A 25,048-nucleotide genomic window follows, 5' to 3' on the forward strand; every position below is an offset into this window, starting at 1 on the left:
CAGCGGCCGGGCCACCATGGGCCGCCACGTCCGCCGGGCCCTGCTGCTGTTGCTGCAGCACGCTGTGCTTGTGGCCGCCGGGGCCCCCGAGGCGCCCGTCAGTGCGCTGCAGAGCCTGGTGTGGGGCCCCGGGCTGCAGGCGGGCGTCGTTCTGCCAGTCCGCTATTTCTACCTGCAGGCCGTCAACTCGGAGGGCCAAAACCTCACTCGCTCGCCCCCAGGTAGCGTTCAGCCGCGGACCAACCTTGCCCCGCTGCCCACTTCCCTGCGCCTCCGCCACGCACCCCCGCCGCGACCGCGCCTCCCGGAATCCGCCCGCAGCCTGCGTGGTGTCCCTCCCCTGGCTGCTTGTGTCGCCCTTCCTCGGGTCTGGCCACCTCCTCTTCCCTGCTCCTCCCCAATACAAAGGGGCTGATGAGTAGTCGCAACAAAATGTATGAATGCACGTAAGAATGAACTGCGAGGGCCCCTCCTCAGGTACGCTTGGCACCCAGAGTGTTAATGAATGCAGAGTGAGTCGTGTGGGAGGTGGTCTTTGTGCCTCTGACAGTCTGAACTGTTCCAGCTTGCAGGGAGTGCCTTCGTGTACTGAGTCATCAAGAACAAGAATCGTGTTGGGTTACATTGTTGAGGCCTCCTGGGTTTTAAACAGCTAACAGCTACACAAAGGAAACGTCAGAGCTGTAGGCAGACAGGAGGCAGTTTTTGCCTGCCTAGATTTTTGTTTCCTGAAACTTTTGAGTTCTTGAAAGCAGACAGAAGGCTTGGTTAGTGAAACTCAGTAGAATATCTTGACTCCCTCCGCCCAGTCGTCCTCCCACGTTCTCCTTCACATCTTACCTTTGCAACTTCTTACAACTTGTTCTGCTGGTTTCAAGTTGTTGCCGGTCAGGATTTGCTAATTTATGTCCAATTTATGTCCAGCCAGCTGGCACCCTGTTTTAGCCACAAAGAATCAATCAGAATTACCCACTGCCTCTTCTTCCACTGCCAGTGAAAAATTATGACTGCTTATTTTAGTTTTAGAAATCCTTTCCAGGGTCCTAAGAATCAGAAGAAAAAATTCTTAAACCCTGATTCAAAGACTTTCACTATGAGGTGTGTTTTCTTCTTTATAGTTTCTTTAATTTCTAAAAGTAATTTTATAATGTTATAATGGAGTGGGGGTTTAGAAAGAAAAGATGAAAAACTAAAAAAATTAATTCCTATGTGAAAAAAGAAAATTACATGATCCAAAACGAAGTACTGCTAATCTTACTATTAATGAACTATACATTGAAATAAAATTTCATTTTTTATCCTAAAAATACTGGCAAATTTTTTTAAGTAGTAATACCCAAAGCTGTTAAGGGAGCAATGAGTTACTCTCAGACTGTGATCTTCATCCTCTGCTAATGGAACACAAATTGGTCATGTGTTTCTGGAAAGTATACTTGTCCAAATGTAGCAACAGTCTTAAACATTTACAAACCTAATGTACAAAAACAGTGTTTCAACAAGTAGAAAAATCTCATTTATAAATGTCATTTACAAAAAAAAAAAAAAAAAATCCTTTGTCCTTTAATCTAATAAACTGGATTGCTAGGTATCTGTCCTGAGATATGATCAGAGTGTAGTCAAATATTTTTATATATAAGGATATTCTTGCAGCATTATAATTGCTTATTACAGTAAGTCTAAATGTAATTGCTAAATAAAGTATGGTACGTCCATGTGATGGAATATTTAACAGCCATTAAAAGTAATCTTTTACCAAAGGGCTGATGGAAGAGGGAAATGGGAAGTTGTTAAATGGGTATATAATTTCAGTTTTGCAAAATGGAAAAGGTGTAGATATTCATTACACAAAGGTGAATATATTTAATACTACTGAACTGTACACTTAAAATGGTTAATTTGTTACGGGTTTTTACAATTTTTTAAAATTTTGAAGTAACTTAAAAAGATTAATAATGATTATATTAGATTAAAATGGAATAAACAGGAAAGAAACTATATAGTTTCATTCTAATTTTGTTATCAGTAAGTTAACCTTTACTTCACTTATTATTGTCATCGGTGGTTATAGCAAGAGAGTAAAGAAATTTTTTCATTCTTCTTTTTTCGCAAGAAAGATTTTCAAAGGAAAAAAGTTTTAAGAAAAAAGAAAATACTTTTACCAAGTCTTTATAGATAACCTCACTTTCATTCCCTTAGACGTTACTTGTTTCCTTTCAGGCCACTTGATCTCTCGCTTCCATTCAAAAGGCTGTCCTATAGTTTTGAAAAACAAACCCAGCCAGTTTCTTACATCTTCTGCCACCATCATCTATTTGTAAGTTCTGAAAATTTTCCTTCTCCAAGAACTAATTGGAAAAGAGGCAAACTTTTCCCAAGCTGTGGATTATCTTTCTTACATGACTTACCAAGATTCCCTTATTACTGTAGTTATCACTCTGATTTAATAGGGTCTGAATATCATTATTATGTTGCATATCTCCAGGAACATAGATAGCAAACGTGTGAATCTGAATGATCTAAACCAAGGGATCTCAAACTAGAGTCCACAGACAGAAAGTAGGGAGTCTATGTCCTTGGATGGGGAAAGAACTATCTCTTTATTTTCACTAACCTTTCACATAAATTGAATATTTCCTTATATTATGAATGTAGACAGAACCTGTTGATATTTTTATATTCCCAGCACCTAGTACATTGCCTGGCAGAGATGGTCAGTAAATAATTGTAGAAGAAAAGAAGCCCTGGCTGCTGTGGCTCAGTGGATTGAGCGTCAGCCTGCGAGACAAGTGTCGCTGGTTCGATTCCCAGTCAGGGCACATTACTGGGTTGCACGTTAGGTCCCCAGTTGGGGGCGCAAGTAAGAGGCAACCACACAGTGATGTTTCTCTACCTCTCTTTCTCCTTTTCCCTTTCTCTAAAAATAAAATAAACAAACAAATAAATTATTAAAAAAAAAAAAAAGAAAAGAAAGAAGGAGTAGAGAGGGTAGTTGGAATATGTCGAGATACAAATACACTTGACCTTTGAACAACATGGGGGTTACGGGTGCTGACCGTGGCACAATTGAAAATCGACGTATAACTTTTGACTCCCCCCAAATTTAACTACAGTGTTGATCCATATCAGAGGGGGATTGGTTCCAGGACACCCTCCATACCAAATTCACAGATGCTCAAGTTCCTTATATAAAATTGCATAACATGCATCAAGTTAACCCTTTGCATCCACGAATTCCCAACCATGCATCAAAAGTACTGTTTTCAATCTGTGGCTGTTTGAATTACAGATATAAAATCCAGGAAAATGGAGGGCCAATTGCATATTAATTGAAAAAACCTGCATATAAGTGGACACACGCAGTTGAAACTCAGGTTGTTCAAAAGTCAACTGTATTCATTTTTTTACTCATTTCTCTCCTACCTTCATCAGTAATGATATTTTCATAAAATAATCTTACCTCCTAGTTGTGTGCTTTTCTTTTTAAACTTGCTTTATTTAATTTGTTCTCCTAAATTGTCTTGTAATGTAGGAAGGACAGATATTATTCTTTTTACTTTACACACAAGAAACTGAAGCTCAGTGAAGCTAAAATGTCTTGCCCATGGCCCCACAGCTATTAAATGTCAGAATCAACTGTGGAATACCTAGTTCAGTGCTCTTTCCCTTTCATCAAATCACCATTAATATAATTGTCATGCATGGTCAGCAGATACCCAGACATCTTTGGATGATTCCATTTTGCCTCAAAGCATAACCAGTTGGCCTTCTGGAACTCTGTTGTCTTAGCCATGTGGGGTCAACACTTTTGTTGCAGCTGCATAGAGCCTTAATAAACTTCCTGAACAGTGGGGTGGGAGACGATAACTCTCTTCAATGGAGAGTGCCAGAGGTTATTCCTCCAACTTTGAATTCTGCAAACTTGTAAGCTAACATTACTCGATGTGACCAGGCAGTTTCAGGATGGGCTTTGAAAGAGAAGGATTCCAGCTGTGCTCTAATTTTCAAATATTGGCTCAGCTACTTTTTTTTTTTAATTTAATCTTTATTGTTTTTTTTTCCATTACCATTAAGTCCCCTTATACCCCAACCCCACAATTCATATCCATGAGTCTTTTTTCCTTTTTGCTCAATCCCTCCACCTCTTAACCTGCCCTCCCCCACACACACATAGCTGTCATCCTGCTCTCCATGTACGAGTCTGTCCTCATTTTCCTTGTTAGTTCAGTTTGTTCTTTAGATTCCATATATGAGTGAAACCATATGGTATTTATCCTTCTCTAACTGGCTTATTTTGCTTAGCATATGTTCTCTAGGTCCATCTATGCTGTCTCAAAGGGTAAAATTTTCTTCTTTTTTAAAAAAGATTTTATTTATTTATTTTTAGAGAGAAGGAGGGAGAAAGAAGAGAGAAACATCAATATGTGGTTACCTCTCACACACCCCCAACTGGGGACCTGGCCTGCAACCCAGTCATATGGCCTGACTTGGAATAAAACCAGCAACCCTTTGGTTCATAGGCTGGTGCTCAATCCACTGAGCCTCACTAGCCAGGGCAAAATTTTCTTCCTTTTTACAGCCAAGTAGTATTCCATCGTGTAAATGTCCCATAGTGGTTTTATCCACTCATCTACTGATGGACATGTAGGCTGCTTCCATATCTTGGTGACTGCAAATAATGCTGCCGGAACATAGGGGTGCTTATGTTCTTTTGAATTAGTGTTTTGGGTTCCATATATTCCCAGAAGTAGGATTGCTGAGTCAAAAGGCAGATTCATTTTTAATTTTTTTAAGTCTCTCCATAGCGCTTTACACAGTGGTTACACCAGTCTGCATTCCCACCAACAGTGCAAAAGGGTTCCCCTCTCTCCACATCCTCACCAGCATATGTTTTTTTGTTGATTTATTGATGATGGCCATTCTGACAGGTGTGAGATGGTATCTCATTGTGGTTTTAATTTCTCTGATGATCAGTGACATTGAGCATCTTTTCATATGTCTATTGGCCATCTGTATGTTCTCTTTGGAGAAGTGTATATTCAGGTCCTTTGCCTACTTTTTAACTGGGTTGTTTGTTTTTCTGGTGTTGAGTTTTGTAAGTACTTTATAAATATTGGATTTTAACCCCTTATCAGATGTATCAGTGAATATGTTCCCATTCTGTGGGTGGTCTTTTTATTTTGTTGATTATTTCCTTTGCTGTGCAAAAACCTTTTAGTTTGATATAATCCTGTTTGTTTATTTTTTCTTTTGTTTCCCTTGCCTGGGAAGATATATCTGATAAAATATTGCTACAAACAATGTCCGAGATTTTGCTGCTTATGTTTTCTTCTATGATTTTTATGGTTTTGGATCTAACATTTAAGTCTTTGATTCATTTGAATTTATTCTTCTATGTGGTGTAAGAAAGTAGTCTAGATTCATTTTCCTGAATGTATCTGTCCAATTTTCCCAACACCATTTATTGAATAAACTATCTTTAGCCCATTTATGTGCTTGTAACCCCTGTCAAATATTAATTGATTATAATGGTATGGTTTTATTTCTGGGCTCTACTTTGTTCCATTGATCTATGTGTCTGCTTTTATGCTAGTACCATGCTGCTTAGATTACTATGGCCTTATAGTATTGTTTGATATTAGGTAGTGTGATTCTTCCAACTTTGTTCTTCTTTCTCAGGATCACTGTTGCTATGAGGGGCCTTTTGTGGTTCCATATAAATTTTTGAAATTTTTGTTCTACTTCTGTGATATATGTCATTGGAATCTTGATAGGAATTGCGCTGAATTTATAGATTGCTTTGGGAAGTATGGACATTTTAATGATGTTAATTCTTCCTATCCATGAACATGGTATCTGCTTCCACTTATTTGTATCTTCAATTTCTTTCTTCAATGTCTTATAATGTTCTGAGTACTAGTCTTTTACACCCTTGGTTAAATTTATTCCTAAATATTTTATTCTTTTTGTAGCAATCGTAAATGGGATTACTTTCTTAATTTTCCTTTCTGTTAATTCATTATTGGCATATAAAAATGTAACTGATTTCTGGATACAATCCAGCACCCATTTGTGATAAAAAATTCTAATCAAAGTGTGATTAGAGGGAATATGCTAAAACATAATAAAGGTCATATATGACAAACCCAATGTCAGCATCATATTCAATGGACAAAAACTACAAGCATTCCCCTTAAGATCAGGAAAAGACAAAGGTGTTCACTTTCACCTCTCTTACTCAACATGGTACTGGAAGTACTGGATATAGCAATCAGACAAGAAGAAGAAATAAAGGCATCCAAATTGGAAAGGAAGAAGTAAAATTGTAATTATTTGCAGATGACATGATACTGTACATAGAGAACCCCAAAGATTCCATCAGGAAACTACTAGAACTGATAAATGAATTCAGCAAAGCAGCAGGATACAAAATTAATATTCAGCTACTCATATGTATGTGATTTTGGATGAGTTACTTAACTACTTCACAGGAGCATTGGTTTCCTGATCTGTAAAATGGCTACCTTACAATTATCTACCTTACAAATTCTTTTTCTTTAAAGAGAGAGAGAAACATCAATTTGTTGTTTCACTTATTTATGCATTCATTGGTTGATTCTTGTATGTGCCCTGACAGGGGTATCAAACCTGCAACCATTGCATGAGGACAATGATGCTCTAACCAGCTGAGCTATCCAGCCAGTGCCCTACCTTACAGGTTATTTTTTTTTAAGTATATTTTATTGATTATGTTGTTACCGTAGTTCTAATTTTTACCCCCTTTGCTACCCTCTGCCCACTTCCCTCCAGCAGTCCCAACCCCCTTAATTCGTGTCCATGTGTCGTGTATATAAGTTCTTTGGCTTCAGCACTTCCTATATTATTCTTAACTTTCCCCTGTCTATTTTGTACCAACCAATTATGCTTCTTAGTCCCTGCACCATATTCTCATTTCTCCCCATCCCCTCTCCCAGCTGACAACCCTCCAAATGATCCCCATACCTATGATTCTGTTTCTATTCTGGTTTGCTTAGTTGGATTTTGTTTTTTATTTTTAGATTCAGTTGTTGATAGTTGTGAGTTTGTTGTCATTTTAGTGTTCATACTTTTGATCTTCTTTTTCTTAAGTAAGTCCCTTTGACATTTCATATAATAATGGCTTGGTGATGATGAACTCCTTTAGCTTCACCTTGTCTGGGAAGCACTTCATCTGCCCTTCCATTCCAAATGATAGCTTTACTGGATAGAGTAATCCTGGTTGCAGGTTGCCTTTCATTGCACTGAATACTACTTGCCAGTCCCTTCCTGCCTGCAAAGTGTCCTCTGAGAAATCAGCTGATAGTCCTATAGGCACACCCCTGTAGGTAACTCTCTGCCTCTCTCTTTCTGCCCCCAGGACTCTTTCCTTATCTTTCACCTTTGGCATCTCAATCATGATGCATCCTGGTGTGGCCCCTCTGGGTCCAGCTCGCCCGGGACCCTCCATGCTTCCTGGACCTGTATGTTCATCTCTTTTGCAAAATTTGGGAAGTTTTCCTCATTTTTTTCAATTCTTTTTTCCTCATTCTGCACTGGTTGACTGTTTTTTTCTTCCTTATGTTCCAAATCATTGATTTGAAGCCTGGTTTCCTTCCCTTCACCATTGGTTTTGTGTGGATTTTCCTTCGTTTCACTTAGCATAGACTTCACTTCTCATGCATTTGGCATTTGCCATACTCAAGCATATCTGTCAAGCCTGTGAGCATCTTTATCACCAGTGTTTTGAATTCTGTGTCTGTTAGGTTGTCTATCTCCTCATCTGTTAGGTTGGCTATCTCCTTGTCACTTAGTTCTTCCACTGGAAACTTGATCTGTTCCCCCTTTTGGGCCATACTTCTCTGTCTTCTCATTCTGACAGGCCCCTGTGTTTGTTTGCCTCCACGTCCCAGGTAGAGCTGTTGCTCCTGTTATGTTGTAAGGGGCGGAGCCTTGGGGATTTGTCAGTACGGGGCAACCTGTTTCACCACGCTGTGGCGCTGTATGTGGGGGAGGGGTCAAAGAGGGAACAATGCCACCTGTTCAGCACTAGCCCCTTTTCCAGGCACCTCTCCCACTTCCGCACCAGACTGGGGCCCCTCTAGCTGCTGCCCTCGCCGTCGTTCCCAGAGTGGGTGGGTCTGCGGATGTTCTAGGACCATGGGGGCTCTTTAAACAAGCAGACTCTGCTGAGAGACCAGCAGTTTCTGCCTCTGCCCCAACCTCCACTGAGTTGCACAGTCAGAAGCAATGAGGATTGATTTTCCCTCGTGCTGGGACTGTGAGCTGTGCAGTCCAGTGAGGAGCTGGGAATGCTCCCCAGGTGTCCCTCCTGACTTTTTAAAACATATGACTGAGCTTTCTGCCAGCATGCTGCTGCTGCTGCTGCTGCTGCCACCACACCACATCCTCTCCACCCCAGCTCCACCCTTCCTACCTGTCTGGATGAGTATTTCTTCTTTATATCTTTGTTTGCTGGACTTCCATGCAGTTTGATTTTCTGGAACTTATGGTTGTCTCTAGTTTTGAGGTAGTTGTATTCTTTCTTTGCTGTGGAGGGAGATGCAGCTTGTCTGTCTACGCCTCCATCTTGGCCGGAAGTCAAAAAGTGTTTTTTATTTTTTTCCATATCAAAAGTCTTCAAAATTTCTGGTTCTCATGATGTAATAAGACTTTGATACCGCCAGCCTGGTCTTGTCTACATAGTTACTGCATTCTAATTCAATTAGCTTTTGAATTTGTGGAGTAGAAAAACTCAAGCTGAGCTTCAGTTCAGTTCCATTATTATTAGCCCCCAGGGCAAATGCAAACTCACATTACTTTATTTTGAAGAAATTTGCAATTGCATTGTTCTTATTTTCTCTTTATGAGATTAGAATTACTTATTTCCATTTAAGTCCTGATCATTATTATTTTACACTAATTCTAATATTATAGTCATGCCAACAATGACACAGCCATGAAAGATTACTATAAAAATAATTATTTAAAGTATGTATTTCCAATGGTTATATTTTTATACATATATTTTGAAATATACCTTTTAAATGCTACTTCAGAGTCAAAAAATTATTATGACTAGAAGAGACCATAGAGATTTAGTCTAATATTTTCAATTAATAATAATGAAGCATTTTGGAGCTATTTTTTTTCCTGAAAATCCAGTTCATTCCAAAAATAATCAGTCATTATCATGCTTGTCTTATATTTGTTTTATTAAAATTATAAATTTATGGAGAGCTGAACTATCTGATCAGGGGGCAAGAAAACTTTTTTGTACTGTTTCTAGTCTGAGAAGGAATAATAGAAATGACTATCTAGTCCCTAGACTCTGCTTTTCTGTTTCTTACTCTGCTACATCCCATTGCCCTCTGAAACCAAGTGGGAGATAACATAAATCAATAACTTATGTGTTTCATTAAGCATTTCAGTTACTTGGCCAACATTTTAAATAATTTCACATTATTTTATTATCTTTCTTTTACAACCAACCCCCCATATTTTTCTATTATAGGTCATTTATTTTAGCAGATTTCTTTTAAAAATTTGTCACATATATTTCAAATATCCAAAACTCCATGTGTTTGGTACTTAATTATTTAATAGCAAGATGTCAGATACTACATTTTTGTTACTAAATTGACAAGACTTAGGAAACATTTCTCATGACCTATGAGAAAAAAATGAAACCCGTAAACACCAAAAAAAAGTAGAAATTTTATTCACTACACTTAAGAACTAAAAATAGGAGATAAGAACTTTTTCAGTAATTTCAAAAATATATGCAGCAGTGGGCAAAAGTTTATTTACAGTTGTGAGTATATGAAACACAGAGTTTATTTTTGTATTATTATTTATCCATTATTGTATTATATATTACAAACAACTATAAACATGCTTTTTCCCACCCCTGTATTAAATATGCTTAATTTCATAATATGAGGAATATGAGATGAAAGAGTAAGAGTACTATGGTCAAAACTTATTGTTTGTTAGGCTGTGGATTTTAGAGGATTCACCACTTTAAAAAAAAAGATTAATTGTGGCTAGGAAATTAACTAATCTTTATTCTTTTTTTTAAGTATATTTATTTGATTATGTTGCTACAGTTGTCCCAATTTATTTTCCCTTTGTTCCCTTCTGCCAAGTACCCTTCTTCCCTCTAGCAATCCCACCCATCTTAGTTCATGTCCATGGGTTGTGCATATAAGTTTTTTGGCTTCAGCACTTCCTGTATTATTCTTAACTTTCCCCTGTCTATTTTGTACCAACCAATTATGCTTCTTAGTCCTGAACTATATTCCCATTTCTCCCACTTCCCCATCCCAGCTGATAACCCTCCAAATGATCCCCATACCTATGATTCTGTTTCTATTCTGGTTTGCTTAGTTGGATTTTGTTTTTTATTTTTAGATTCAGTTGTTGATAGCTGTGAGTTTGTTGTCATTTTAGTGTTCATAGTTTTGATCTTCTTTTTCTTAAATAAGTCCCTTTAACATTTCATCTAATAATGGCTTAGTGATGATGAACTCTTTTAGCTTTACCTGGTCTGGGAAGCACTTTATCTGCCCTTCCATTCTAAATGATAGCTTTGCTGAATAGAGTAGTCTTGGTTGTAGGTCCTTGCTTTTTGTCACATTGAATACTGCTTGTCAGTCACTTCTTGCCTGCAAAGTTTCTTTTGAAAAATCAGCTGATAGTCTCATAGGCAACCCTTTGTAGGTAACTCACTGCTTTTCTCTTGCTGCTTTTAGTATTCTCTCTTTATCTTTAACCCTTGGCATTTTAATTATGATGTGTCTTGGTGTGATCCTCTTTGGGTCTAGCTTCTTTGGGACTCTCTGTGCTCCCTGGACTTGTATGTCTGTTTCCTTCGCCAAATTTGGGAAGTTTTCCTTCATTGTTTTTTCACATAAGCTTTTGAGTTCTTGCTCTTCCTCTTCTCCTTCTGCCATCCCTATGATTCGGGTGTTGGCATGTTTCAGGTTGTCCCAGAGGTTCTTAAGTCTTTCCTCATTTTTTTCAATTTTTGTTTCATCATTCTGTACTGGTAGTTGAATGTTTTTTCTTCTTTATATTCCAAATCATTGATTTGAACTCCAGTTTCTTTCCCTTCACCATTGGTTTTGTGTGGTTTTTCCTTCGTTTCATTTAGCATAGCCGTCACTTCTTCCCTTATGCATCTGCCATACTTAACCATATCTAGCAACCTCTGAGCACCTTTATCAACAGTGTTTTGAACCCTGCATATGTTAGGTTGGCTATCTCCTCATTGCTCAGTTCTCCCACTGGAACCTTGATTTGTTCCCTCTTTTGGGCCATACTTCTCTGTCTCCTCATCTTGACAGGCTCCTGTGTTTGTTTGCCTCTGTGTCTTAGGTAGAGCTGTCGCATCTGTTACATTTAAGGAGTGAAGCCTTAGGTAATTGTCCGTACAGGGTGACCCGTTTTACAACATTGTGGCACTGTGTGTGGGGGAGGTAACATGCCACTTGCTCAGCACTCGCCCCTTTTCCAGGCACTTCTCCCCCTTCCATATGGGACTGGTGGCTCTCTAGCTGTTGCCCTGGTTGTCATTCCCAGAGTGGGTGGGTCTGCAGACATTCTAGGACTGTGGTGGCCCTTTAAACAAGTGCACTCTGCTGAGAGACTGGCAGTTTCTGCCTCCGCCCCAATCCGCACTAGCTTGCACAGTCAGAAGCAATAAGGCTTGATTTTTCCCAGTGCTGAAATCATGAGCTATGCGATCTAGTGTGGTGCTGGGAACACTCCTCAGGTGTCCCTCTCGACTTTTTAAAAATGTTTGAGCTTTCTGGTGGCCTGCTGCCACCACCACTGCTGCCGCTGCTGCTACCGCCACCACACCACATCCTCTCTGCCCTGGCTCCGCCGCTCCTACCTGTCTTGATCAGTATTTTTTCTTTATATCTTTTATTGTTGGACTTCCATGCAGCTCTATTTTCTGGTACTTCTGGTTGTCTCTAGTTTAGAGGTAGTTGTATTCTTTCTTAGTTGTGGAGGGAGATGCAGCATGTCTGTCTAGGCCTCCATCTTGGCTGGAAGTCCCTAATATTTATTCTTAAAACTCCTAGGTATCAGATCTGCACAGAGTACACATATATCCTTTGCGTTCTCTGAGGAAAAGTTCTTAACATTCATACATGGGTAATATGACTCACAATGGTATTGTTCCAAAGCTTAAAATAAGTCAGCTGTATCCTGCCAAAAGAGGAGGGTAAGTTTCTAACTAGGTTTTATTTACCCTAGGGCATAAAACTCAGAGTTTTAGTTCAGTCTGAAGAAACAAGCTTAGAGAAGTAAACTCTAGTATTACAAAGGTGTGTAACTGTGTGTGTGCACATGTATGTGCATTTGTGCATGGTGTGGTAACTAGCTATAACCTCTCTCTAAAGAAAATGGGCTTAGACGCAGAGCTTGAAATTTGAGTTAGCTAAGGAAATTTTTTTTTCAGAAATGAGGGCTATTTGATATTAAAATGGTTTACAGAGAAAGCTTGTATATGTCTTACAAGGAGAAAGTTGCATTGCCTTAGAGCTCTGTTATTCTAAGATTCACAGATTTTTAACTCCCTGGGCTTTTAACCTACCCAAAAGAAAAAATATCAAATAAGCAAAAAGTTAATGCCTTCCTTGTCTTTTTTGTGAATTAAATTTGTTCGTTCAATAAATCTTTATTGAATGACTAATGAATCAATGTTGAGTCAGGTCCTTGATTTGAAGACATAAACCAGAATATTTTCTGGCCTCAAGGGTCTTCAAAACTAAAATGATTTTGTTTACCATTGATACTAGAAAAATAAGTAATTTCTGTATAGAGCTATCCACTAGTTGTTACAACAAAGTAACTGTAAAGTAGTAGAGTTATTTATATGTATTTTTTTTCAGGTCAAACACAATTCAAAGTAGTAATCAAATCTCTTTCACCTAAAGAGGTAGTCCGGATTCATGTCCCTAAACCTTTGGATAGGAATGATGGAACATTTTTGATGAGGTATAGGATGTATGAAACTGTCAATGAAGGGCTGAAGATAGAGGTCCTTTATGGTGATGAACATGTGGCCCAGTCTCCCTATGTTTTGAAAGGTAAGTGATCATTACATAATCCAGAGCCAGCCTCATGTGTAGATCCCATGCCTTTCATATTGGCTTATGATGACATTGAAGTCATATATAACAAAAGTAAACATGGCACATGTATCTCCTGAAGCTCAATTGAACTTGAAATGTTAAGGGAAAGGAAACTATGTAATTTAGAGATTTAAATGATAAGTAAAAATCTTGTATATTTAGCCATTATATAGTCCCCATTTACATACTCTTCATTCTTTGCATAAGGTAAATTCCATTATGTTCATCCACCATTGATAACTCACTAGAAATAAATTTATCAGCTAATTTACCAAGAATAGGTTATATTGGGAGAGAGCATGTGTTGTACTAGGTTGTCTAGTGGGGGTGAAAGTGAGACAGAAAATAGAAGCACATGTTCACATCAGGGGCAGAAACAGCTCTCTGCCTTGTGCTGGTTAATAAAGTGTGGCATTGTATGTTTTTTGCCATCCCTAGGGCCAGTATACCATGAGTACTGTGAATGTCCAGAAGAGGATCCTGAGGGCTGGCAGAAAACTCTTTCTTGTCCAGCCAAAGAACCACAGATTGCAAAAGATTTTGCTTCTTTCCCCAGCATTAATCTCCAGCAGATGCTAAATGAAGTTCCTAAAAGGTTTGGGGAAGAGAGGGGTGCCATTGTTCATTACACGATTCTCAATAACCAAATCTACCGGAGACCTTTAGGGAAATACACAGACTTCAAAATGTTCTCAGACGAGATTTTGCTATCACTGTCAAGAAAGGTATGAGAACCAATTTATTGATTTTATAAACAATGTAATTTCATTTTTAGCTGTAAATGCTTAGGAGAATAACAGCAATGGATGGAAATGGATTCCAGGCTTGGAAATGTGCATATAAGATGCTTACCTCCTAAGTGTTTATAAGTTCTCCACTTTCATGGGTCTCCCTTCCTTTAATATTATATTAAATGGCTTTAGCCTTTATCCCAAATAAATAGAGCACTGGGCACTCCCAAGGTTTCTGTGACCTTCCTGACATTTACAGCCTCAAGGTCCCTTCCAAAGGTTTTCTATTCCTGCTAATTCAGATTTTACTTTCTGCAACTGTTTTCTTCTTGTCACCTAAAAATTACTTGATTTTTGAACACATCCTTCTTGTTTTACTGTAAGTACTTCTAAAAGATACTGTGTATGGAAGGTTGAAGGTTGGAGTGCAGAGAAAAGTTATTTTGTACGAGTATATAGTCAAATCAATTAATCAATAAATAAAATCCCTAACATTTAAAATTAGATATCTCTGTATTAATCAGACTCTCTGTCACCCCCTCCCCAATTCCTCTATTCAGCCCTTCTTTCCCATTTGCAAAAGTCAAGCAGAGTAATTCAAAGTGGCCTTTGTTCTTTCTTCCTGACCATGCAGAGTTAGGGGTGAAGATGGGCAATTTTTACATTTCTCACCCAGAAAGACCATCAAGGTAGTTTTCTAAATTAAAAGCCAGCTTTCCTGATAGAAGCTGTACAAATTTCCAAGTATACTGAATGTGTGCCTGAAATCATTTATGATTTTAAATAGCAGTGGCCTTCCCCGCCCCTCCAGCCCACAATATGAACATATTATAGGCACGTGATCCTAAAGGTGGTGTTTTCTTCCTGGGCTGCCACCAGTCCACCCTGTCCTGTATTCCTGTATCTTGTATTCATGTTGTTTTTAACTAGGGGTAATTTTGTCCGTCAGAGAACATTTGACAATGTCTAGAGACATTTTTGGTTGTCATCACTGGGGGGTTGCTACTAGCATCTAGTGGGGAGAGGCCAGGGAGGCTGCTAGACATTCTGCAATGCACAGGACAGCCCCCCACAGCAAAGAATTACCCACAACAAAATGTCAGTAGTGCTGAGTTTGAGAAACCCTGGTCTATAATCAGAACTATTGATGTGTAACTTAGTAATGAGCTTATAAATGATGTTAGGAAAGCAATATTGTGAATGGTCATATTCCTTGCCCTTCCCTTTTGCTCCAGGTTCTCTACCCAGTGACTGGGAAGAAATCTAAGATAAATGAGACTCAACTTTGGTCTTAGAGCCCCTCACTCTAGTAGGACTTGTTTTTTGTTATTTGGAAGTGAGAGTGGAATGTGGATGCAAACAAATAATTGTGCCATACCATGATAAGCCTGAGAGAAAAGTCGGAACCCAGGTTAAAGTGCCTGGGTGGGTGATTCATACAGGAGGTAAAATTAGATGTGAGTTTAGGATGAGAAAGGAGAGTGCTAAGTGAATAAGCAGGAGAAGAACACTCCAACTGGAGAGAATTACATATTAAAGTGGACAGTGTTTCCAAAGAGTAGCCTGAAGGTTACTGGCACATAAACAGATGGAAGCTGAGGGTTAAAGCTAAGCTGGAGCAAGATAGTAGGGCCTTGAATTCCAGCCAGAGTTTAGACATTGTCCTAAAGGCTTAGGGTTCTGTTAAGCCTGGTAGTAACATTAACTTGGGTTTTAGAAATCTGAGCAGCAATGTGGAGAGCAGATTAGAGTGAGGAGAGTCTAGCATCAGAACACATAGTAATAAGTAAGCTATTACAACAGTCTAAGCAAGAGATGACAAAGGTCCATGCTGGAATTGACCATGGAGGTGGAAAAGGAGTCGCAGATTCCAGAATCAAAGGCAGCTGTGATAGAGAGGCTTGCCAGAGAAGGAAAACAAGAGCTTGAGTCTAACTTTGTAGATATTCACTCAGCTGCCAGAAAGGAAGCCACTTGTTTATACCCATCTACACAATCTCAACTTTTGTAATACTAAAGCATTTAAAATGTTTAGCTGACCCCTGGCTAAGTGAGTTGACCATCTATCATCCTTGTCCTTGGCTTTCTGATGCTGATGACTAAGAGACATTCTTCTCTCTTTTGTGCTATTTTCAAGTGTTCATTTTTATCTGAAATATTTCAGAAAGCCAAAGAATGAAAGCATTTAGTACCAAAGACTGAGGTTTTCTCAGTATCAATGTTTGTATTTTTGTTTATTTAGGTTCTTCTCCCAGATTTAGAATTTTATATTAATCTTGGAGATTGGCCCTTGGAACATCGAAAAGTCAATGAAACCCCTGGTCCTTTACCTATCATTTCATGGTGTGGCTCTCAGGATTCACGAGATATTATCCTTCCAACATATGACATCACCCACTCCACACTTGAAGCAATGAGGGGTGTTACAAATGATCTCCTCTCTATTCAGGGAAATACAGGTAAATTCAAGTTCATTATCTAGGAAAAAGCTTAGAGGTAAAAAACTGTGAAGGGGATGTTTAGTCAGGGAGAGTATATGTATTGTATATATATAAATAACCATTTTTCTTATTTTCTAACCAAGGAAAAGAAACAGCACCCTAAACTCTAAAGAGGCTTGTTTAGGATCCTTCTACTACAAAAAGTAAAGATACGTGAGTTGGGGTAGTAATGTCCAAATCTATCAACTGAGTCTCTTTTGAGTTGGTTACTTGCAAATATGATTTGAACATATATTTAGTAAAATTGTCAGTTGACTTAATTCTGACTCCAGTGCCTTCATATTGCTAGATGAAGTGGGAGAAAATTTTGAATAGTATGAAATTATATGCATATCCAAGAGAATGTAATAGCAGTATAATTTGGATATCACTACCTCCAACACTTTGTAAGAAATTGTCCCCTTTCCCTTTTCTTGACTCTCTTGATTCTTTAAAATCTGAATTCCTTTCTCCTTGTTTGATGGCCTTTGGTTTATGGCACAACATACCTTTTTATTAAACTGAACACCCTGAGTAGAAAAAATCCTGCCTTCTCTTTATAGCCTCTTTCTGTTTTTTATGGTTTGGTGGACTCCTTGTAAACAGTCAAAAGATAACATGAAATGAAAACTGATCTACTTTTTATTTGATAATAATGAATTTCTAATAAGTGTGCTAGCATAGTAAATAAAGAATATGATTTCTTCCAATTTCTATGTTTTGTGATTTAGTCCTTAGAATGCTGACAGGTATTAACTAATGAGCTCTCTATAGACTAATAGATAACAGATTTAAACTAACTCTTCCAGAATATTTCCCTACCAGGAAAGAGAGAATATAAATTATCGTCTGCATGTGTGTATATATATATATATTTGCATTTAACAACATATTTGAGTGATATGCTCAAAATTCTGAGCATCATACAGGATTAAAGATGTGGAGATGTTACTTAGTTATATAGTCTGTTCTGGTCACCCTGTCTAAGAACAAAAGCCTAGCTCATTTTTTATTATGAAGCACAAAAGATGGAAGAAGCTAATGCGTTGGTGAATAGGCCAAGTCATTGAGTTTTTGTTTTGAACTTGATCTAATATTATTTCGGATATTTTCTAATGGTGTACAACAGAAACTTCAACATTTGTGTGAACTCTCCCAATAGACAAATGAATGAAATTAGGGCATTTTAATCCCATAATTTTTGGAAGTAGCATTTAAAAGCTTTAACATCTTGAATGACACGGCTAGACTAAAGATGGTTATACTTATCATATAAAAGTTTCAAACCCATAACCATTTTTTGTTATGGTCTCCAACTTCTAGGGCCTTCCTGGATTAATAAAACAGAGAAAGCTTTCTTCAGAGGTAGAGACAGCCGAGAGGAGAGGCTTCAGTTGGTGCAGCTGTCCAAAGAAAATCCACAGCTACTGGATGCAGGAATTACAGGGTATTTCTTTTTCCAAGAGAAAGAAAAGGAGTTTGGAAAAGCTAAATTAATAGGTTTCTTTGATTTCTTTAAGGTACGCATTTAAGTCATCCTGGGTTGGTATGAAGTGGTAACTTCATAAATAGCTAGGCTTGGGCCAATCTCTTTGCCTGGTGGGCTGGCACACTTGGTTATCAGGCATGGGAACTGCAAAACTCACTGTGGTTTCCTTTTGTTGTTGTTGTTAATTTTGTCTCCCAAATATTCCAGAACTATATTTAATACTCAAAATATGGTACATGGATTAACCTGGAGTTTGGGTGCATTTCTTTTTCTCTTTTTGCATTTGAATAAACTGGGTATTTAATGTCTTTTACATAAAATGATCTCAAATGCCTTTTGTAAATTGAATAAGTATAAATTCCATCTAAGTAAAATAGGAGCCAGAATTGAGGTTAAGTCCTGCCTCTGCCACTAAGTGTGGAACCTTCATCTCTCACCACTGCCTCTGACCTCCACACATACGTGCTGCCTGCCTCACTCCTCCAGCATTGTCATGAGGTTCAAAGGAGACAGAGATGTGAACCATGTGACAAAACCTGACTGGCTGGCCAACTACTTGGTCTCAATTATTTAAGAAAAATTTGATTACTAAATTTCTGAGTATATCCTGTTCATCTCAGTGTGATATAATGAAAAGAACAAGGGATTTGGACTCAGAATAGAGGTTTATAAATTTCTCTGAATGCTAATTTTCTCATTCGTTAAAAAAAAGTGGAGGGATGCTAATACCTGCTCCACATTACTATAATTGAATGAGATTTAGTGGCCATGAAAAGTGATTCTGAAATGTAAATCAAAGTTTATTAATCCAACAAATAGGTAAACAGAACATACTAGTGTAACCAGTATCACACTAGTCCTTAAACTTCTGCAGGTTTCTGCCTCCCCAACTCTGAAACTGAACTTTGAGTTACTGCTTTCCTTTTTCATATTTATGTGGGTAAAAGGAACAAAAAAAAAAGATAATGTATAAGTAAAATTTTAAATTATTATAAATATCCTGTTTAATAAATATAAGACCTTTGAAAATAGTTTTCCTACCTTGTTACAGAAATCTGAATTCTTCATTACATAGACATAGTTGAAATAGGTATTCCTATTTTCTAAAATTATTTGTCATCTTATCTTTAAATGCATTGTATTTCTTAAAATTGACCTGTTAATGGCTGCTTATGGTTTTATATAAAGAGAAAATGTGAATTACAAAATGAAATATAAAACTCTTAAACAATGAAATTAGAAAGTGGAAATTAATTCCTTTATACTTCATATGACAGTGTTGATGAGAGCCAGAAGTAAAGCAAATGACTGTTAAAATTTTTGTTTATGTTTGTTTTAATATTTTAGTACAAGTATCAAGTGAATGTGGATGGGACCGTGGCTGCTTACAGATACCCGTATCTCATGCTTGGTGACAGTCTGGTTCTGAAGCAGGACTCACCATATTATGAACATTTTTATATGGCACTAAAACCTTGGAAACATTATGTACCAATTAAAAGAAATCTTGTTGATTTACTAGAGAAAGTTAAATGGGCCAAGGTAGGCTTTCTGAATTTTAGTTTCTTTAGGCAATAACAAATTCATCAGTATTAATTACATGAATTCCATCATAACACAATTTAATTTGATACAATTTAGTTAAAAGAAATGTTTTCTGAAATTTTTATTCCCTTGAAATACCTAAAGAACCAATGTCAGTATCATTTTGTATAACCTCTATCAACATTTTTGAGGATTTTTAGAAGATTTGAAGCCAGTATTATGTAGAACATAGATTTTTCTAAAGGAATCACTATTCAAGCATATACACACACAGAGCAGAAACACTCCAAATGCAAGTTACAGATTGAAAAGACCAGTGTTCAAGTGCTTTATGCACTAAGTCAGTACAGTACTTTTCTTTTCTCCAGTTAGGAAAAGACACAAGGTCATAATGAATGCATGATACACAACATCCCAAGAATCACAAGTTTCCTGTAAAATAAGAATTCTTTGGTTCAAAGGGAAAGCATTAAAAAGCTATTGTGTTTTATTATGAAACTATAAAAATTTACCCTTCAATTATAAGACTTTATCCTGTTTCTAAGTTTCTAAGAAGCAATATTTGGTTAAGGAATAACTGGGTGCCTGAGGCAGAATAATTTTTGTGACCCTTTATAAAGAGCCAGAATCTTTTGCAAGTAGCTTTTCCTATGGGCAGCATGGTAGAATATTAGCTATATATATATATATATATATATATATATATATATATATATATACACACCAACATATAATTAGGAATGCTGACTATTCCTGGAACTGAAGGAACAGACCGTGGGTACTAATGACTGAATTTTTATTGCAACAATATAGTCTTTCAGCGGTAATATTTGTAACAACTTTGGGGCTCTGATTGCATATTTAAATAGAGCTTTTAAGAGATGTTATAACAATTAAAATTGATTCCTTCTATTCTAGCTTGCATTTTAATATCAAACAGAGAAGGCTAAAATGGGGGAACAGATGATTAGCCCCAAATTTCCTGGGTATCTAGGAAAGTACCAAGAGAGTCACAACAGAGGCTGCATGTGTGTTGTTGCACTTTGTGGGCCAGGCGGAGGGGGGCGCTGTTACTGAACCTATGGAATAGGGTACAAACATGCATGAGCATTTCCATGTAACAGAGATGTCTAGGAGGCTACTTTGACCTTTTCCATAACCTTGTTCTTAAGTTCTACTTTCATGGTGTCCCATCTCTCCCATGCTGTTCATATTCAACCCTGCATCTCTCCTATCTCACACTCACCTTTAGCTTTGTCTATGGGTCACAGGAGTAATTCTCATTCACTGTTTCTTTTTAAACCTTTCAGGAAAATGATGAAGAAGCCAAGAAGATTGCAAAAGAAGGGCAGTTAACTGCTAGGGATTTGCTGCAGCCGCACAGGCTTTATTGCTATTATTACAGAGTACTGCAGGTCAGTGCAGGGTATCCGTCCTGCTGGGTTGCTTGTCCTCAAACCACATGCATAGCCAGAGTGGCTTGCTTCTGAGGGCTTCAGAGAGTCAGCCTGTGGAACTCTGGTTAAGCTGAGGCACCAGCCTATGGAAAGTAGGTGTAGCGCTAAGTCCCTTTGTAGCCAACGTATTTTTATCTTTATTCAGTATTACAAAAACAATACTTGGAGCCTTACAAAAATAGATGAACAGCTCTTCCTATTTTGTCCTATTTCATCAATGCTGTCTTTCATTAAATGTCTTCTGGAATTCCTCTTCTGGAAAACTAGAGGGTTAGACTATAGGTCATTAACAACTCTTTCCATTCAAAATGTCCACCTCTTTGTTCTCCCTACTACTTAAAATTCTTCTGCTATCACAGTACAGAATGGAAAGCAAATATTTAGCTTGCTACATAAAACAAACAAATGAAAAATATTTATAATAGTTCTAACACCTTAAGGCTAAATAATGAAATATCATACAAATGTTTATTGGGAATCCAAAGATTGGTTCTTTGAGTAACTCCCTTGTCTTTTACTCATTAAAATCTAACCAGGAAGAAAATAAATAATAAAATACGCTCTTGTTTTTAACTGAAACTTATTTTTCTGTGGGAAAAAAATGTAAATTTCCCCAGATGCTTGTGGATACTAACCTCTCATAGAAAAATTTAAATGCTAAATTATACTATTTACTAGAAGCAACCTTTCCCTTAAATGAGTTCTGTTCCCTCTGCTGGGCTAGTAGGAGTTTCCCTCCCTGCAATATTAATAAGGCTCATGTACTCACATCAGTGTTTTGCTGGGTTTGGCCCTGAACCAGGAGACTACAGCTAAATGTACTTGAAACCACTGAACTGAAATACCCAATTTATAGGAATATTGGTCAGTAGCCAAAGTAGAGGAACATTTTACAGGCCTGTCACCATTTACAAAATGTGTATGATTACAAGCCTAAAGGAAGTGGGGTATGAGACCACCAGATTTACTTTTGAGATGTTTATCATCTGATTTGAATATTCCAAAAAGTTAATTATTCATTAACAAGTAGAATAAATGCTAAGCAGTACTGTAGTTTCAAAGACACATGGCTTAACATCCTTTTTGTAGAGGCTTCCTACCAATACATAAAATTATGGATCAGGGTTCCTTGTTAGATTATGAAATATTACACTAGTAACTATAATAATTAAAGTTAAAATGTAACTTTAGGACTGGGATAACCAGTCCAAACCAGACCTTTGGTATGCAGCAACTAGAAATCACAGCATGAGTGGGAAGGAATCAGTGGAATGAAGTGTGGACTAATCTTTTTGTGCCTTCAAAACACATTTCAGAAATATGCTGAGCGCCAGTCCAGCAAACCCGAAATACGTGATGGAATGGAACTTGTTTCTCACCCAGATGATAGCACATCCATCTGCCAGTGCCACAGGAAAAGACCTTTAAGAGAAGAGCTTTAAGTCAGACTGGATTTACACTCCTGTGCATGCTGGCTACGTCTTCGATGAAAGCATTCAGATAGAATCTAAACTGTGAAGAACACAGCTTGGAAAACTTCACCCAAAGAATTAGTTATCTTGGTGGCTTTATGTAATGGGTGGATAGAAGAATTTAGAGCAAGTATTACCAAATATTTTCAGATATTAATTTTTTTTTAGTAAAAACTGCTATTATGAGTATCACAGTTTCTCTAAAAAGAAAACTTGGAGATCATAGTAGAGAGGCTTGCCAATATATAAATTGCTCTCCAGGAAACCATACACATTATATTTATTAGTTCATTTTTATCCCGTGTTCACTTTTCCTCTTCCCCCTCCAGTTATGAAGAAAAATATTTGTGCAATAATTTTCTTTCCCTCTTATTGTACCATTTCTCCTCCTACAAGCTGCTTTTGACATTCAGTAATAGCAAGCCTCTTTTTGGAAGGTCTGATAAAAATAAAGAAGAGGAGGATGACTCTGTTATTAATGGTAGCTTGGATTCTATGGAGGGAATATTTTTTAAAACTCACTTATCTCTTTTTTAGCTAAGTTTTACCAACACCCAAGACAAAAGTAAGGAGCAGTTGTTCCTTAAGCTAGTAATTTCCAATCTATCTGGGTTGCACTCTTGTCAAGGACAACACAGTTATTAAAATAGATGAGAGCACCCTATAAGAACTATTCATTATCTATATATTGAATAGATAAAGGTAACTGTAGTCAGGTGGGGATCTGTAATTCTCTTTAATCTTTTAAAATGATACTTGAAAACCTCTGCAACAAGCTGCAAGAAACCTGGTATTTTGGGATTCACTAATAAGCTGACAAAGGCAGTTATCCACTCCTCACTGCGCCCCTACTCTGTTTCACTGGGTTGCATGGCTAAGATAAAAATTTGGAAATTTCCTCTGCCTTTTAGGATGAGGTCCATAATAAGATTTATAGCCCAGAAGTTCATTGCACACTCCTTGTAATACCACCAAATCAAGATTCAGTTATCTGAAGAACAATAACTGTACACACTCCCAATCTTACAATGTTTACTCCCCTAATTAAAATATTTACTTGATCTGTAAAACAATGTAGCCACTTTAGAGTAGTCATATCTGTTCATTTTTGAGGATCAATAAGAGTTTTCTTAACTAGATAAGAGCAAAATCACATTTAGGAACAATGTATTCAAAGCCAAGTATCCAAGGAAAACCAATACCCAAGTTTTTCAAATGCACAAGTGCACAGGTATAAAATAAAGGGCAAGCTGTTCTGAGACCAGACCTTAATGAATCAGTGTCCTATATACGGGTAACCCCCATATAACACGGTTGTTAGGTTCCTAACAAATGCTGTGTTACGCGAATCTGTGTTATACAAAACAAAGAACTAGTACAAAAAAGGGAGTTAGGTTCCAAATATTAAAAAAACATTATTATATTTTTATAATTAAGAAAATATCTTTATTAAAGAAATTTTCATCAAAAGTATTACATATTAATATGAATTAAGTAATGTTTTCTTCTTCATCACTAAGCTTGATTAACCGAATGCGTTTTCTTTTTGACAAGATATCCTCATCCTCTGAACTTTCTTCAACATTATCTTGATTTCTATGTTCTACTTTTTGCAAAAAGAAATCTGTTATTTTAGATTGCTTGCTTTTAGCTGAGAGATCTTTATAAATTCATTATATGGTGCTAAGCACTTTTGAAGTTCTCTCTTAATCTTTGTGCTCCTTTCAGTGCAAGGATCTTCATTTAAGAATTATGACTAACTGTTCGGCCAAGTCTAGGCCTTTCTTTTCTCTTTTTAGAGTAAACTGATACAACGTATGCGCTCGAATGAAAAATTTTAAATGAATTATCTTTTGCTCTTAAAAGCTTTTATCACGTTCAGTATTGTACGGGGATTCCCCTAATTTTGTGTTACACAGGAGTTTTCCCCAATTTTCTAACCATGTTAGAGCGAAAGAGTGTTATAGAAGTACCATGTTATACAGGGGGATACCTGTATATTGTATGTGGAGTCTGGGTCTCATCAAAGCCAAGATATGGAAAGTTTGCCCTCCTGCATACCCCCCTGCCCTCCAACCCTGGGTCCTTCCTGATGGTATATTTTTAGAAGCATCTTAAAATTTTAAAGTTTATATAACCTGCAGCCAAGCAGTTTAAAGTGAGTCAAGATAAACCAGGCAGCCTCTGGGTGTGGAACAAAAAGGCTGTGCTAAGAAATTAAGTGGAGCACTTCACGAAATTCCATTGGGAGGGAGCACCCTTCATTTAGATAATCCTCCATTGTACCAACTCAGTCATAGCCTTTAAAAACAGTTAGTTTAAATGGCCTTCTGATTTGTTGATGTGAATATAATTTAGTAAAAACGGAATTACTAAAACATTCTTTCCTTTTTAGTTCACGTTACCTACAGTTAGTCATTCTTAACACTTCAACTTTCATAAAAATAAATCAGAATTTTGAAAGGAAGAGAGGGATGTAAGGATATGCAAGTAAATATAACTGCATTTGTCTAAATAAGCTACCACCATTTTTTGCAGCATTGTTTTTATTAATACATGTTGAAAACACCTTAAATAGTCATTAAGAAATTGGCTAAATAGTATTGGATACATCAAGGAATACAGTTGAAAATAATGGACCATCATGAAAGATTTCCATAATAGTGTTCAGTGAAAAAATCAAGTTTTTTCTGAAAAACATGTGTAATGTGCAT

General features: G+C 37.3%; 1 protein-coding gene and 1 long non-coding RNA gene across 3 annotated transcripts in view; one reads left to right on the forward strand and one right to left on the reverse strand.

The window, feature by feature from the left end:
* On the forward strand, positions 1–24,670 carry LOC150019822 (protein O-glucosyltransferase 3). Of its 2 annotated transcripts, none has more exons than XM_090266694.1 (8): positions 1–221; positions 12,918–13,115; positions 13,599–13,885; positions 16,134–16,350; positions 17,695–17,891; positions 19,208–19,402; positions 20,716–20,820; positions 22,179–24,670. In XM_090266694.1, the coding sequence occupies exons 1-8, from the start codon at positions 17–19 to the stop codon at positions 22,302–22,304; spliced, it is 1,530 nt and encodes a 509-aa protein (XP_090122820.1). In that variant the 5' UTR covers positions 1–16; the 3' UTR covers positions 22,305–24,670. The 2 variants fall into 2 exon arrangements, with proteins under 2 accessions (XP_090122820.1, XP_090122822.1); XM_090266696.1 differs by lacking the exon at positions 1–221 and adding an exon at positions 283–477.
* The window catches only part of LOC150019821 (uncharacterized), a 121,173-nt gene that overhangs the window by 28,126 nt on the left and 67,999 nt on the right, over positions 1–25,048 (reverse strand). Inside the window, exon 2 of the long non-coding RNA XR_016509087.1 lies at positions 841–936. This is a non-coding gene — a long non-coding RNA (uncharacterized LOC150019821). The remainder of the gene's footprint in view (positions 1–840; positions 937–25,048) is intronic.

The sequence above is a fragment of the Furipterus horrens genome, unplaced genomic scaffold, assembly GCF_987537825.1.
Source record: "Furipterus horrens unplaced genomic scaffold, mFurHor1.1.pri manual_scaffold_2, whole genome shotgun sequence".
In the NCBI taxonomy this organism is placed as follows: domain Eukaryota; kingdom Metazoa; phylum Chordata; class Mammalia; order Chiroptera; family Furipteridae; genus Furipterus; species Furipterus horrens.